The sequence below is a fragment of the Haematobia irritans genome, chromosome 3 (genome assembly GCF_050003625.1).
Source record: "Haematobia irritans isolate KBUSLIRL chromosome 3, ASM5000362v1, whole genome shotgun sequence".
In the NCBI taxonomy this organism is placed as follows: Eukaryota; Metazoa; Arthropoda; class Insecta; order Diptera; family Muscidae; genus Haematobia; species Haematobia irritans.
In genome coordinates, this window is record NC_134399.1 from 24,012,946 (window position 1) to 24,028,465 (window position 15,520).

Consider the following 15,520-nt stretch of genomic DNA (forward strand, 5'->3'; position numbering starts at 1 on the left):
ACAACACTGGACACAACATTTTTCACACCCCCCAACCGTCTTACCCAAGGCAATCATCCGGACCTTGGGTACCGATGATCTTCGGTAGGCCAGGGGTATTTGCGATGCGGTGCAAGTACTCGGTAACCGCTCGCACAAGCGTCACGGATAATTTTCTTTTGTTGTTACATTGAACGAATTGAATTTTATAATTTTAATTTTATAAGGTAAAAACCACTCCACTATGAAAAAGTTTCTGACGACGAACAACAAGTGAAGAACTGATTGAAGATATTTTGAAGAGCGAGCGATACGTGGGTTGTTAGAGGGATACGAGGGTTAAGAAAAGGTGAGCAATTTTTGTATGGCTACGCGAAAAAAAATGTGTGTGAGTTTTTATTTCTGAAGTAAAGCATTAAATCTCTGGAGAGGAACGAGGATAGCACAAAAATGGTTCCACATTTTTACGGAAATACCTCTTTAGGCAAGCAGTTGCAAGGATACGGTTGAAAGGTTTCTTTTTCATGTGCTGTATGATTCCAATGGAATTGTGAAAATTTTCATCATGTATTTTGTTTGTGTTTCTCATTTGCAGATATCTAAATTGCCAGTTGGAACTGTCGTTGTGCGTCCCACTTGACCACAACAGATAATTTTTTACTACCACCCCGACTTCAAATCAATTTTATCATTGCTAATTGTAAAGGAGGAAGAAAATTTAGCCAATTTTGATTCCCTCGTTTATACCATCTTTACAAACGCACGCACACACACGCAGACACCCTTATAAACGAAGGCACAACACAGACTGAAAATGACTGACTATAGTGATTTAGATCGCCAGATAGAACAGCTGAAGCGATGTGAGATTATCAAAGAGAACGAAGTCAAAGCCTTGTGCGCCAAAGCTCGCGAAATCCTTGTGGAAGAGGGCAATGTACAACGCGTAGACTCACCCGTCACAGTTTGTGGCGATATACATGGTCAGTTTTATGATCTTAAAGAGTTATTCAAAGTTGGCGGTGATGTACCCGAAAAGAATTACCTTTTTATGGGTGATTTTGTTGATCGTGGTTATTACAGTGTGGAAACCTTCCTCTTGTTATTGGCTTTGAAGGTCCGCTATCCAGATCGCATTACCCTTATACGTGGAAATCATGAATCTCGACAAATTACACAAGTCTATGGCTTCTATGATGAATGTCTACGCAAATATGGTTCCACAGCGGTGTGGCGTTACTGTACTGAAATTTTCGATTATCTGTCATTATCGGCCATTATAGATGGCAAAATATTTTGTGTTCATGGCGGCCTATCACCCTCCATACAGTATTTAGATCAAATTCGTACCATAGATCGAAAACAAGAAGTGCCACATGATGGTCCAATGTGTGATTTATTGTGGTCGGATCCAGAAGATCAGACTGGTTGGGGTGTATCACCCCGTGGTGCTGGATATTTATTTGGAGCCGATGTTGTAATGCAGTTTACACGTACCAATGACATTGATATGATTTGCCGAGCACATCAACTGGTAATGGAGGGTTTCAAATGGCACTTTGGCGAAGCCGTACTTACCGTGTGGTCAGCACCCAACTATTGTTATAGGTGAGTAAATGTGTGGGCATTAAATTTCAGCAAAAAAAAAATTACATAAATATCAGAAATATTGTTATGTGAGCGAAAATAAATGCGAATAGATTTTTAGTCTTATATCTTTCACATATAAATCTCGATATCCATATTTTTCTATTTGACCGCATTTATCTCGAGGTACAATGCCTACACTTTTCTAGACTATATATTGGGACTCGCTAACACGTTTAGCAATATCCATTTTTTGCAATCGGAAAGAGGAGTAGGAAATCTATTTTTCACATATAAATCGACATGCCTTTTCGCGTCTCGTTTTGCTGCTTTACAGCGATTCAGAAGATTTTTGACAAACCGTTTTTATACCAATAGAAAGCCAGAGTATCCGGTTAAAATTTGGCTTTTTCTACCTCTACCCGTTTGGCCAATTTCTGTAGAGGAATATATAGCAAAAAAAATTATATTCGTGTATATGTATTATTTTCCATCACAACATTGCTTTGGATCTAGAATGAAAATTAAAAATTTGTGATGCAAATAGTAAAGTACCCAATATCTCAGAATCTATGCATCTTGAAGTGTCCACTTCCAGAGTCTTAAATAAAATTGGCAGAACTTGGTCTGTAGTAGTTGATCCAAAAAGATCTTGTTGTCCTCATGAGCACACATTTTACACTACCTCAATTATTTGGCAGCAGTTTGGACAGTGCACTTCCAGAGTTTATAAATATTTGCCACAATTTGGCCGGTCGTAGTTAAACCAAAACTGCCCCCCCCTGTCCTCATGAACAACCATTTTACCCTGCCTCATCTATATCGAGTTGCATCCGATGACTTCGAAGAATTATTGCCTGGCGCTATCAAAGATAAAAATGTTAATCTTGCCTTCAAGTGGGCATAGGTCAGCCTATGGGTAAAATGTTTTCCAGCGTATTTTATACACATTCATCAATGCTGGTGAGACACCGTGGTGCAGTGATTACATGGGTCATGGGTTCAGGGGGGCCACCGTGGTGCAATGGTTAGGATGTCCAAAAAGTTTCAGCGGTGGATTATCCCACCTCAGGGAACCACCGTGGTGCAATGGTTAGCATGCCCGCCTTGCATACACAAGGTTGTGGGATTCGATTCCTGCTTCGACCGAACACCAAAAAGTTTTTCAGCGGTGGATTATCCCACCTCAGTAATGCTGGTGACATTTCTGATGGTTTCAAAGCTTCTCTAAGTGGTTTCACTGCAATGTGGAACACCGTTCGGACTCGGCTATAAAAAGGAAGTCCCTTGTCATTGAGCTTAACTTGGAATCGGGCAGCACTCAGTGATAAGAGAGAAGTTCACCAATGTGGTATCGCAATGGACTGAATAGTCTAAGTGAGCCTGATACATCGGGCTGCCACCTAACCTAACCTAACCATCCCATCTCAGTAATGCTGGTGACATTTCTGAGGATTTCAAAGCTTCTCTAAGTGGTTTCACTGCAATGTGGAACGCCGTTCGGACTCGGCTATAAAAAGGAGGTCCCTTGTCATTGAGCTTAACATGGAATCGGGCAGCACTCAGTGATAAGAGAGAAGTTCACCAATGTGGTATCTCAATGGACTGAATAGTCTACATCGGGCTGCCTCCTAACCTAACCTAACCATATGTTTTTTCAGTTGGGATTTTCATAGTGTATCCACCACTTTTGTTGTTGTTGTAACAGTTTTTAATGTAGTTTCATCCATTTTGTTCTATGCTTGTGTAATTCAGCTGGTAGCCAGACCAAGGAACTCTGCGACAAGGATGGGGTGTGTCCAGAGTGATCTGGTAGTGAGACGGGTAGGCTTAGCTGGGCAAGCAAAAAGGTGACCAGTGTCATGTGGCCCTTGATTACAGATGGGACACACGTCAGCTACGCTGCTATCAATCACTAATAAGTATGAATTGAGGCTGCTGCACTTGCCTGATCTTAGTTGGGCCAAAACTACCCTTGTCTGCCGTGGAAGGTCTCTCTCCTCCGGTGCTATGGGCGGCGGTCGGACTCCGAGAACAGGATTAACCTTGTAGCTTTTCACCGCTTCAGCTACAGTATCCTCATGAATCTTGTTCAGACCTGTCTGGTATGCTGGCAGATCTAGAGGCTCTCTTATGTAACGCTGGATTTCGGATTCTAGAAGATGAAGATCAACCCTTATATTCCTGGTTGTCTATCCATAAGATGGTGATTCGGATGACAACTTCGATGGCAAGCCAAGAGGTACTGCTTTGACAACATGTATTTGTGTCGATGCACTGGGATGATCTTGGTCTCCGCATAAAGGTGATCCAGGGGTGTACTGCGGAGACATCCTGTTGCGGTTCTAAGGGCAGCGTTCTGACAGGTCTGTATGTTATTCCACTGCGTATCACTCGTTTGAGGTGTCCACACTGGCGCTGCCTAGTTTACCACTGACCGGCCAATTGCCTTATATGTAGTTAACAAGGTTTCTTTGTCCGCACCCCAAGTGCTGCCGGCAAGCGACTTGAGGACCTTGTTTCTACCGCGGAGCTTATCGCAAATTGCAGTGGCATGGGCGGACGACTTATAAAGGCTGTCGAATGTGACCCCGAGAATCTTGGGGCAATTTTTTGTCGGAATTGTTTCGCCATCGACTCAGACATTCAACTGTGTGCGTACTTCCGCCGTCCATGTAGTGAATAGTTATCCACCACTTTTCATCACCAGTACCGATGTTATGCAAAACAACCTTTTCTTTGTTGCCTTTGGGTAGCTGTTTTATTATTATTTATTATTATTTATTCAAAAATTCTGTAATACAACGCCAATAGAGGCCTATAAAAATATATTACATCATAACAAAAATACTGAGCCATCGATATAATGTAAACAAGTTAATATCTTAAACTAAGAAGAAACTAATTTAATTGGCTCCCCAGCCGCAAGAGTAGTAGTGACTATTAAAATAGCGATGAAATAAGTGGAAATTGGTCCCATATACAGTGCAAGTCAACATAAAATCATTAACTTAAAAATACATAGGAGTTACATAGAATATACCAAGTGTGTATGCAATAGATGAGATGCAAATCGTCCAAGAACCTTACAGTTTAGGTAGCACTAGCCATATATTCCATGAGTTTGAGACGAAATGCGTTATTACAATGAGAAAAAATGCGTAGTTCTAGAGGCAATCGATTCCAACACCGAGCTATTCTGACCACAAAAGATCTAGCATAAATATTCCTCCTTATACGAGGAATAAATATCTGAACATTTCTAATAGAACGCGAAAAGGTAAAAGTAGAAACCAAATCTAAAGGTCTAGAAGTGTGGATGATGTTATAAAACAATAGTATATTGCGATAATCAACAAATCTCCTAAACGAACATCCAAGGAATCTTACTACATATGCAGAAATGGAAGTTCTACGCCTTACATTATATACAAAGCGTACAATCACATTGACAATGCACTTCAACTTAGAAAAATGTTGCAAGATAGTTCCAGAAACAACTTCAAGACCATATAATACTAGGGACATCAATAGAGCATGAGCCAATTTAATTTTAACCGGAAGAGGCAAAAATAAGTTGGTCCCATAAATCCTGCGCAATGTCCCCCAAACTCTACCTGATACGGAATCGATATGATATTGAAAAGAAAGATCAGTATCAATTACTACACCCAAGCAACGATGCCTATCCACAATTTGAATCTCCTCCTGACCTAGGAAAATCCTAGGACATGCAAACGAACCTCTAGACGACCTAAATACCATAGCTTTCTAGTGAAATGTCACCTTTCGACGTCGGAACTCAATTTCCAAGCTTTTGAATCATTCCCCATCGATGAAATGGTTCAATCGATGGGAAATGACTAGGCAATTTGGCAAGTTGTTTTTGTGATTGACACGTGTCGTCTTCGATTAATGCCTCAAATTCAGCACTTTCAAACTTCATCGGCTGTGCTGGACGTTCTTTTTCTTCTATATCAAGATCACCACTTCAAACACTCACAAACCACCTCTCGAACGTTGAAATCAAAAGATCACACTCCGGATATGCTTCGGATAGCAATCAATGCGATTCCCGATTCTGCCATTCCTAATATGAGAGCCCAATAATTTAAAGAGTTTTTAGAATGTTGAAATATTTTAAAGGAAAGTAAAAGTAACTACGCCATCTGTTGTCTATCCTGTCATTACTAACATGCGAGATCAATAATTTAAGGAGTTTTTAGAATGTTGAAATATTTTGTGGAAAAGTAGAAAAGAAGATCTTATGAAAATAAAAGTCAATTTTTCTAAAAATCCCAGGTTACATTGTAGCAATAGTTATAATATTTTTATACCCACCACCATAGGATGAGGGGTTTATTAACTTTGTAACACATCGAAATATTGCTCTAAGACCCCATAAAGTATATATATTCTGGATAGCGGTGAAATTCTGAGTCGATCTAAGCATGTCCGTCCGTCCGTCCGTCTGTTGAAATCACGCTAACTTCCGAACGAAACAAACTATCGACTTGAAACTTGGCACAAGTAGTTGTTATTGATGTAGGTCGGGTGGTATTGCAAATGGGCCATATCGGACCACTTTTACGTATAGCCCCCATATAAACCGACGCTCAGATTTGGCTTGCGTATCTTCTTGGAGGAACAAAATTCATCCGATCCGGTTGAAATTTGGTACATTGTGTTAGTATATGGTCTCTCACAACCATGCACAAATTGGCCCAAATCGGTCCATAATTATATATAGCCCTCATATAAACCGGTCCCCCGATTTGGCTTGCGGATCCTCTAAGAGAAGCAAAATTTGGCACATGGTGTTAGTATATGGTCTCTAACAAACATGCAAAAATTGGTTCACATCGGTACATAATTTGACCTCCGGAACCCCTTGGAAGGGCAAATTTCACCCGACCCGGTTGAAATTTGGTACGTGGTGTTAGTGTATGGTCTCTAACAACCATGCAAAAATTGGTCCATACCGGTCTTAATTATATATAACCCCCATTTAAAACGATCCCCAGATTTGACCTCCGGAGCTATTGTCAAAATTTTATTTCTATTAAAATTTTTTTTCAAAATTTTATTACTATACAAAATTTTGTCAAGATTTTATTTCTATAGAAAATTTTGTCAAAATTTTATTTCTATAGAATATTTTGTCAAACTGAATTATTTACGTATTTAATCAGCCTTTTTTGTTTAATATATACGCCGTATGGACTAACTTACAATTGAGAACACGGTGTTAAGAAGTTTTGCGATATCTTGCCAACGGCAAGTGTTACTGCAACCCAAGTAATTCGATTGTGGATGACAGTCTTTAGAAAAGTTTCTATGCAATCCATGGAGGGTACATAAGATTCGGCCTGGCCGAACTTACGGCCGTATTTACTTGTTTTTATTTTAAATTGAACATTTTGAAATCTAATTAATTAATCTTTTATTTTATTATAAATTAACCATTTTCCTTTTTTTTCAATTTCAGATGTGGCAATGTGGCAGCTATATTAGAGTTAAATGAGTACCTGCATCGTGATTTTGTTATATTCGAAGCAGCGCCTCAGGAGAGTCGAGGTATACCATCAAAGAAACCTCAAGCCGACTACTTCCTTTAAATATGCCACTACTATAATAAACAAAACCCCCTTCATATAGACTACCCTTCATGCGACCCTCATATATCAACTTTAGTGACAAATAAATCCCCAAACAGCAAAAAAGGCGTCCATGATGCCTTTTTGAAACTCAAAAGTAAAATAGCTACATCAAATCATGCATCATACGAAATCTAATTAAAATACAAAAGTTTCCTTTTTTTGTGAAATTTTGCAATAAAAAAACACTATTTTTAAATAAAACAATTTCAAAATTTCACAAAATCTATTATATACAGAACAAACAACAAAAACAGATTCAATATAATATTGACTTGGACATACAAGCGATGATCATAAGTGGAGAAGGAATGTTTTTTTTTTAAAGCGAAACATATTCCCAAGCCAATGAAAATTTATAAAAATAAAACGCGAAAACACATGATATATATACCTAAAATGGAAATAAATCGCGATTCTTTTAATAAATGTTAGTTATAGTTATATAAGTATTAATTAAAACAAAACCAACAAAAATTAAAACAAAACAACAATCATTCGAAACAATATCCTTATTTATACATAAAGAAAAAACGCAAACTAATTAATCAATAATGTTTCAAATTAATAATTCCATTACAAAACGGGAGGCCTAAATTAAAACATAAAAATCCAAGTCCATAAATGGCGTACATATTTCGAACATGCATATTTTAAATTTTAATTATTTAATTTTTTTTTATCGTACTTTAATTTGATTTGTTTCATAATGATTTTGTAAAAATTCAAATTAAACAAAAACAAAACAAGTCAACATCAATAAAAACAAAAAAATACTTTAAAAAACTCAATATTCATATTTTATTTAATAGCTAATGGGATGGATGGGATTATGGAATTTTACGATGCATCGGTCTACATGATGAAGGCAGATTTGTAGTGTTGCAGAGAAGTGGGAAAATTAGGCCCAGGAAATTTTGTTTTTGTTGCCGTTGGGTAGGGATAAAACTTAAATACAGTAAAGCTGAGTACTATGTTCAGTTTTCAAGCTGAAAACCAGCTTGTTCTCACGGTTACTTTTTTAAATTAATTAGTTCAGAAATATAAAATGATTCGCAATTAATTCCTTGTATATTTTTCATCCATTATTTGACAAGACTTGATAAAAATATAATCGTCTTCATATATATTTTTGTACTTTTAATTTAGTTTTTTGGTGAAAAAACCGAACATAGTACTCACCTTAGCAAAAAAAAGGAGATACAACCATGGTTGTCACAATTGGTAGAATTCTACAAAAAATGGCAGATTTTTATTTTTGGTCGATTGGTAGAATTCTTGATGTTTTGGTAGATTTTGCAAAAAGTTCCACTCCAATTAAGAGGACCTTTACAAATTTTTATAGAAATAAAATTTTGTGAAAAGTTTCTATTGAAATAAAATTTTGAGAATAATTTCTATAAAAATAGAATTTTGAGAAAATTTTCTATGGAAATATTTTGAAAAAATTTTCTACAGAAATCAAATTTTGAGAAAATTTTCTACAGAAATAAAAGTTTGACAAAATTTTTACAGACAAAAGTTCTATAGAAATTTTGACAAAATTTGTACAGAAATAAAATTTTGATGAAATTTTCTATAGAAATAAAATTTTGGGAAAATTTTCTATAGAAATAAAATTTTGAGAAAATTTTCTATAGAAATAGAACTTTGAGAATATTTTCTATAGAAATAAAATTCTGAGAAAATTTTCTATAGAAATAAAAAAAAAAATTGTATAATTAGAAATAAAATTTTGTCAAAATTTTCAGTAGAAATAAAATTTTGACAAAATTTTCTATGGAAATAAAATATTGACAAAATTTTCTATAGAAATAAAATTTTGACAAAAATTTCTATAGAATAAAATTTTGACAAAAATGTCTATAGAAATAAAATTTTGCAAAACTTTCTGTAGAAATAAAATTTTTACACAAAATTTTCTATAGAAATAAAATTTTGTTGTTGTGTTTTGATTTCAGCTTAAAACCATGCATTGACTAAACTACAAGTATAGCTTAACCAACAGAGGAAAAGAATGTTTGTCAAATTTGGGCAAAGCCCTATAGACTGCAAGATGGTTGGATGGACGCACGTTTCGGAATTACCACATTCCTCATCAGCATCCCCTACTTGCAGCAAAACTATCAACCAATTATCAGAATAAATTCAGGCAGTTCATTAAACCCAACAATGAACCAAACTTGAACCTTCCGAAAAAAGGTTTTGCATGATAGCCGGCTTATGCCGAAATAAATTCGTACAAACATATCTCTTTTCCTAAAATTTTGACAAAATTTTCTATAGAAATAAAATTTTGGCAAAATTTTCTATAGAAATAAAATTTTAACAAAATTTTCAGTACAAATAAAATTTTAAAAAAATTTTCTATAGAAATAAAATTTTGATAAAATATTCTATACAAACAAAATTTTGAGAAAATTTTATATAGAAATAAAATTTTGTCTAAAGAAATAAAATTTTGAGAAAATTTTCTATAGAAATAAAATTTTGACAAACTTTTCTATGGAAATAAAATTTTGTATAGAAATAAAATTTTGACAAAATTTTCTATAGAAATAAAATGTTGCCAACATTTTCTATTTTCTAGAAATAAAATTTTGGGAGCACTTTCTATAGAAATAAAATTTTGAGAAAATTTTCTATAGAAATAAAATTTTGACAAAATTTTCTATAGAAATAAAATTTTGATAAAATTTTCTATACAAGCAAAATTTTATATAGAAATAAAATTTTGTCAAAATTTTCTATAGAAATAAAATTTTGACAAAATTTTCTAAAGAAATAAAATTTTGAGAGAATTTCCTATAGAAATAGAATTTTGAGAAAATTTTCTATAGAAATAAAATTTTGACAAAATTTTCTATAGAAATAAAATTTTGACAAAATTTTCTATAGAAATAAAATTTTGTCAACATTTTCTATTGAAGTAAAATTTTGAGAAAATTTTCTAAAGAAATAAAATTTTGAGAAAATTTTCTATAGAAATAAAATTTTGACAAACTTTTCTATGGAAATAAAATTTTGACAAAATTTTGTATAGAAATAAAATTTTGACAAAATTTCTATAGAAATAAAATGTTGCCAAAATATTCTATTTTCTAGAAATAAAACTTAGAGAGCACTTTCTATAGAAATACAATTTTGAGAAAATTTTCTATAGAAAAAAATTTTTCTATAGAAATAAAATTTTGACAAAATTTTCTATAGAAATAAAATTTTGATAAAATTTTCAGTACAAATAAAATTTTGAAAAAATTTTCTATAGAAATAAAATTTTGATAAAATATTCTATACAAACAAAATTTTGAGAAATTTTTATATAGAAATAAAATTTTGTCTAAAGAAATAAAATTTTGAGAAAATTTTCTATAGAAATAAAATTTTGACAAACTTTTCTATGGAAATAAAATTTTGACAAACTTTTCTATGGAAATAAAATTTTGTATAGAAATAAAATTTTGACAAAATTTTCTATAGAAATAAAATGTTGCCAAAATTTTCTATTTTCTAGAAATAAAATTTTGGGAGCACTTTCTATAGAAATAAAATTTTGAGAAAATTTTCTATAGAAATAAAATTTTGACAAAATTTTCTATAGAAATAAAATTTTCTATACAAACAAAATTTTGACAAAATTTTATATAGAAATAAAATTTTGTCAAAATTTTCTATAGAAATAAAATTTTGACAAAATTTTCTAAAGAAATAAAATTTTGAGAGAATTTCCTATAGAAATAGAATTTTGAGAAAATTTTCTATAGAAATAAAATTTTGACAAAATTTTCTATAGAAATAAAATATTGTCAACATTTTCTATTGATGTAAAATTTTGAGAAAATTTTCTAAAGAAATAAAAATTTGAGAAAGTTTTCTATAGAAATAAAATTTTGACAAACTTTTCTATGGAAATTAAATTTTGACAAAATTTTGAATAGAAATAAAATTTTGACAAAATTTCTATAGAAATAAAATGTTGCCAAAATATTCTATTTTCTAGAAATAAAACTTAGAGAGCACTTTCTATAGAAATGCAATTTTGAGAAAATTTTCTATAGAAAAAAATTTTTCTATAGAAATAAAATTTTGATAAAATATTCTATACAAACAAAATTTTGACAAAATTTTATATAGAAATAAAATTTTATCAAAATTTTCTATAGAAATAAAATTTTGAGAAAATTTTCTAAAGAAATAAAATTTTGAGAAAATTTGCTATAAAAATAGAATTTTGAGAAGATTTTCTAAAGAAATAAAATTTTCTATAGGAGAAAAATTTTGAGAAAATTTTCAATAGAAATAAAATTTTGAGAAAATTTTCCGTAGAAACAAAAATGTGAGAAAATTTTCTATAGAAATAAAATTTTGAGAAAATTTTCTATAGAAATAAAATTTTTCAAAATTTTCTAAAGAAATAGAATTTTGAGAAAATTTTCTAAAGAAATAAAATTTTGAGAAAAGTTTCTATAGAAATATAAAATGACAAAAGTTTCTAAAGAAATAAAATTTTCTATAGGAATAAAATTTTGAGAAAATTTTCTATAGAAATAAAATTTTTTAGATATAAAATTTTGAGAAAATTTGTTATAGAAATAAAATTTTGAAAAAATTTTCGATAGAAATAATTTTTTTTCAAAATTTTCCAAAGAAATAGAATTTTGAAAAAAATTTCTAAAGAAATAGAATTTTGAGAAAAGTTTTTATAGAAATATTTTGAGAAAATTTTCTATAGAAATAAAATGTTGACAAAGATTTCTAAAGAAATAAAATTTTCTATAGAAATAAAATTTTGAGAATTATTTTTATAGAAACTCAAATAACTATCATTACCTTTTATCCCAGCACAGGTACAACCTACAGTCGGAGCAAAAAAGTTTTTTAAATTGTAAAAAAAGATAATTAGAATATAAAAATTTAATGAGAAATATTGACAAAAAATGAAATTGGTGAAAAAAAATTGTTTTTTTCTTTTTAATTAACTTCCATGACAAAACTTCTATAGCAATGTAAAGGGTACGATGGAGATGATCCTAGATGACACTACTTCTTTTTGCTAGGATGATTAATGTGACGAGTTCGGGACGGTAGGAGTTGGCATTGATTATGCTCTTCAATCATATTTCAGGTGATTTTTTTCATCTCTGGCTATATGTTCGAATGTTAAATTTATAAGTGTAAGCCAATTACTGCTATTTAGTTAAGGTATAAAAAAATTCTATAGCCATATTTGCGATTGGATAATCAGTGCTGGTTTTTATGACCTAGTTTAATTAAATAAATAAATAAATAATTAACAATTAGACTAAAAAAACTTGATGCTGAATCAAACTTAAATCTAGTTTCACAAATAATCATTCCTGTATCAAAATTATCCAATATTCAAGTTCAATTAATTAATGGTCCATAGAAAAAACAAAAAACAAGAATATTAAGAGAAATGTACACTCAACTAAAAACTGCCATCACTGTGTGCTTTTATATTTTTTCACTTCATGGTCTAACGGACAACAATTCGTAAAATTTGAAGTTTTTAAAATGTAACGCAAAGTATTTGCAAGCGTCAGGAAAATTTGATTGTATAGTCTTGGCCTTTTTATATATTTTTTATTGCGATATTACGATAGCCTATACACTCAAACATTGAACCCATCAGGAAGAAAAATTTTGATTAATTTTAGAAAATTTTAAATAAACTGTTTTACAAATGTCGATATAATGCCGATATCATAATAATAAGTAAATATTTTTCGACAAATTCAAGAATATTTTTCGACATAATTAATTTTTTCACTAGTTAAAAAAACATATCGCAGGTTTAATGAAAAAAGTGGTGTTATAAATTTCTTCAGCGCCATACAAGATGATCGCATTTCGACCAAATTTTCTATGGAAATAAAATATTGACAATATTTGCAAAGGAAATAGACTTTTGACAAAATTTGCTATGAAAATAAAATTTTGACAAAATTTTCTGTGTCAATAAAAATTTGACAAAATTTACGATGGAAATAAAATTTTGACAATATTTTTTATGGAAATAAAATATTGACACAATTTTCTATGGAAATAAAAATTTGACAAAATTTTCTATGGAAATAAAATTTTGACCAAATTTTTTATGGAAATAAAATTTTCTATGGAAGTAAAATTTTGACACAATTTTCTATGACATTTCTAACTAAATTGCCTATAGAAATCAAATTTTAAGAACATTTTCTATAGAAATAAAATTTTGACAAAATTTTCTATGGCAATAAAAATTTGACAAAATTTACGATGGAAATAAAATTTTGACAATATTTTTTATGGAAATAGAATATTGACACAATTTTCTATGGAAATAAAATTTTGACAAACTTTTCTATGGATATAAAATTTTAACCAAATTTTTTATGTTTGATAAAATTGTCTATAGAAATAACATTTCTAACAAAATTTCCTATAGAAATACAATTTTTAGAACATATTCTAGAGAAATAAAATGTTGACAAAATTTTCTATAGAATTAAAATATTGACAAAATTTTCTAAGCAAATAAAATGTTAACCAAATTTTCTATGGAAATACGATTTTTACCAAATTTTCTATGGAAATAGAACTTTGACAAAATTTTCTGTGTCAATAAAAATTTGAGAAAATGTACGATGGACATAAAATTTTGACAATATTTTCTATGGAAATAAAATTTTGAGCAAATTTTCTATGGAAATAAAATTTTAACCAAACTTTCTGTGAAAATAAAATTTTAACAAAATTTTTTATGGAAATAAAATTTTGACAATATTTTCTATGGAAATAAAATTTGGACAAAATTTTTTATGGAAATAAAATTTTGACAATATTTTCTATAGAAATAAAATTTTGAGCAAATTTTCTATGGAAATAAAATTTTAACCAAACTTTCTGTGAAAATAAAATTTTGACAAAATTTTATATGGAAATAAACTTTGGACAAAATTTTATATGGAAATAAAATTTGGACAAAATTTTCTATGAAAATAAAATTTGGATAAAATTTTCTATGAAAATAAAATTTTGACAAAATTTTATGTGTCTATAAAAATTTGACAAAATGTACGATGGGCATAAAATTTTGACAATATTTTCTATGGAAATAAAATTTTGAGCAAATTCTCTATGGAAATAAAATTTTAATCAAACTTTCTGTGAAAATAAAATTTTGACAAAATTTTATATGGAAATAAAATTTTGAGAAAATTTTCTATAGTAATAAAATATTGACAAAACTTTCTATGAAAAAAATTTTCCATAATAGAATTTTCGACCAAATTTTCTCTGGAAATAAAATTTTGACAATATTTTACTATAGAAATAGACATTTGACAAAATTTGCGATGGAAATAAAATTTTGACAATATTTTTTATGGAAATAAAATTTTGAGAAAATTTTCTACAGAAATAAATTTTTGACAAAATTTTATATGAAAATAAAATTTTGACCAAATGGAAGTAAAATTTTGACTTAATTTTCTATGTCAATAAAGTTTTGACAAAATTTTCTATAGAAATAAAATTGTAACCAAATTTTCTATGGAAATAAAATTTTGACAAATTTTTCTATGGAAATACAATTTTAACAAAATTTTTTATGAAAGTAAAATGTTGACAAAATTTTCTATGGAAATAAAATTTTGATAAAATTGTCTGTGGAAATAAAATTTTGATAAAATTGTCTACAGAAATAACATTTTTAACAAAATTTTCTATAGAAACAACATTTTGACAAAATTTTCTATAGAAATTTTGACAAAATTTTCTATAGAATTAAAATTTTGACAAAAAAATTTTTCTACGTCAATAAAATTTTGACAAAATTTTCTATGAAAATAAAATTTTCATAAAATTGTCTATAGAAAAAATATTTCTAACAAAATTTCCTATAGATATAAAATTTTAGAACATTTTCTATAGAAATTAAATTTTGACAAAATTTTACATGGAAATAAAATTTGGACAAAATTTACGATGGAAATAAAATTTTGACAATATTTTCTATGGAAATAAAATTTTGAGAAAATTTTCTACAGAAATAAAATTTTGACAAAATTTTATATGGAAATAAAATTTGGAGAAAATTTTCTATGGAAATAAAATTTTGAGCAAATTTTCTTTGAAAATAAAATTTTGAGCAAATTTGCTTTGAAAATAAAATTTTGACCAAATTTTTTTTGGAAATAAAATTTTGACAAAATTTTCTGTAGAAATAACATTTCTAACAAAATTTCCTATAGAAATAAAATTTTTAAAACATTTTCTCTAGAAATTAAATTTTGACA

At 29.7% G+C, this 15,520-nt stretch overlaps 1 protein-coding gene across 3 annotated transcripts; it reads left to right on the plus strand.

Annotated features, from left to right (window-relative positions):
- Positions 1 to 94: 94 nt before the first annotated feature.
- Pp4-19C (protein phosphatase 19C) lies at positions 95 to 8,014 on the plus strand. 3 transcript variants are annotated; one of them, XM_075299309.1, is made up of 4 exons: positions 95 to 328; positions 388 to 505; positions 575 to 1,587; positions 7,055 to 8,014. In XM_075299309.1, exons 3-4 carry the CDS (start codon positions 794 to 796, stop codon positions 7,182 to 7,184), a joined length of 924 nt encoding a protein of 307 aa, XP_075155424.1. In that variant the 5' UTR covers positions 95 to 328; positions 388 to 505; positions 575 to 793; the 3' UTR covers positions 7,185 to 8,014. The 3 variants fall into 3 exon arrangements, with proteins under 3 accessions (XP_075155424.1, XP_075155423.1, XP_075155422.1); XM_075299308.1 differs by having other exon boundaries at positions 388 to 492; XM_075299307.1 differs by lacking the exon at positions 388 to 505.
- Positions 8,015 to 15,520: the final 7,506 nt, after the last annotated feature.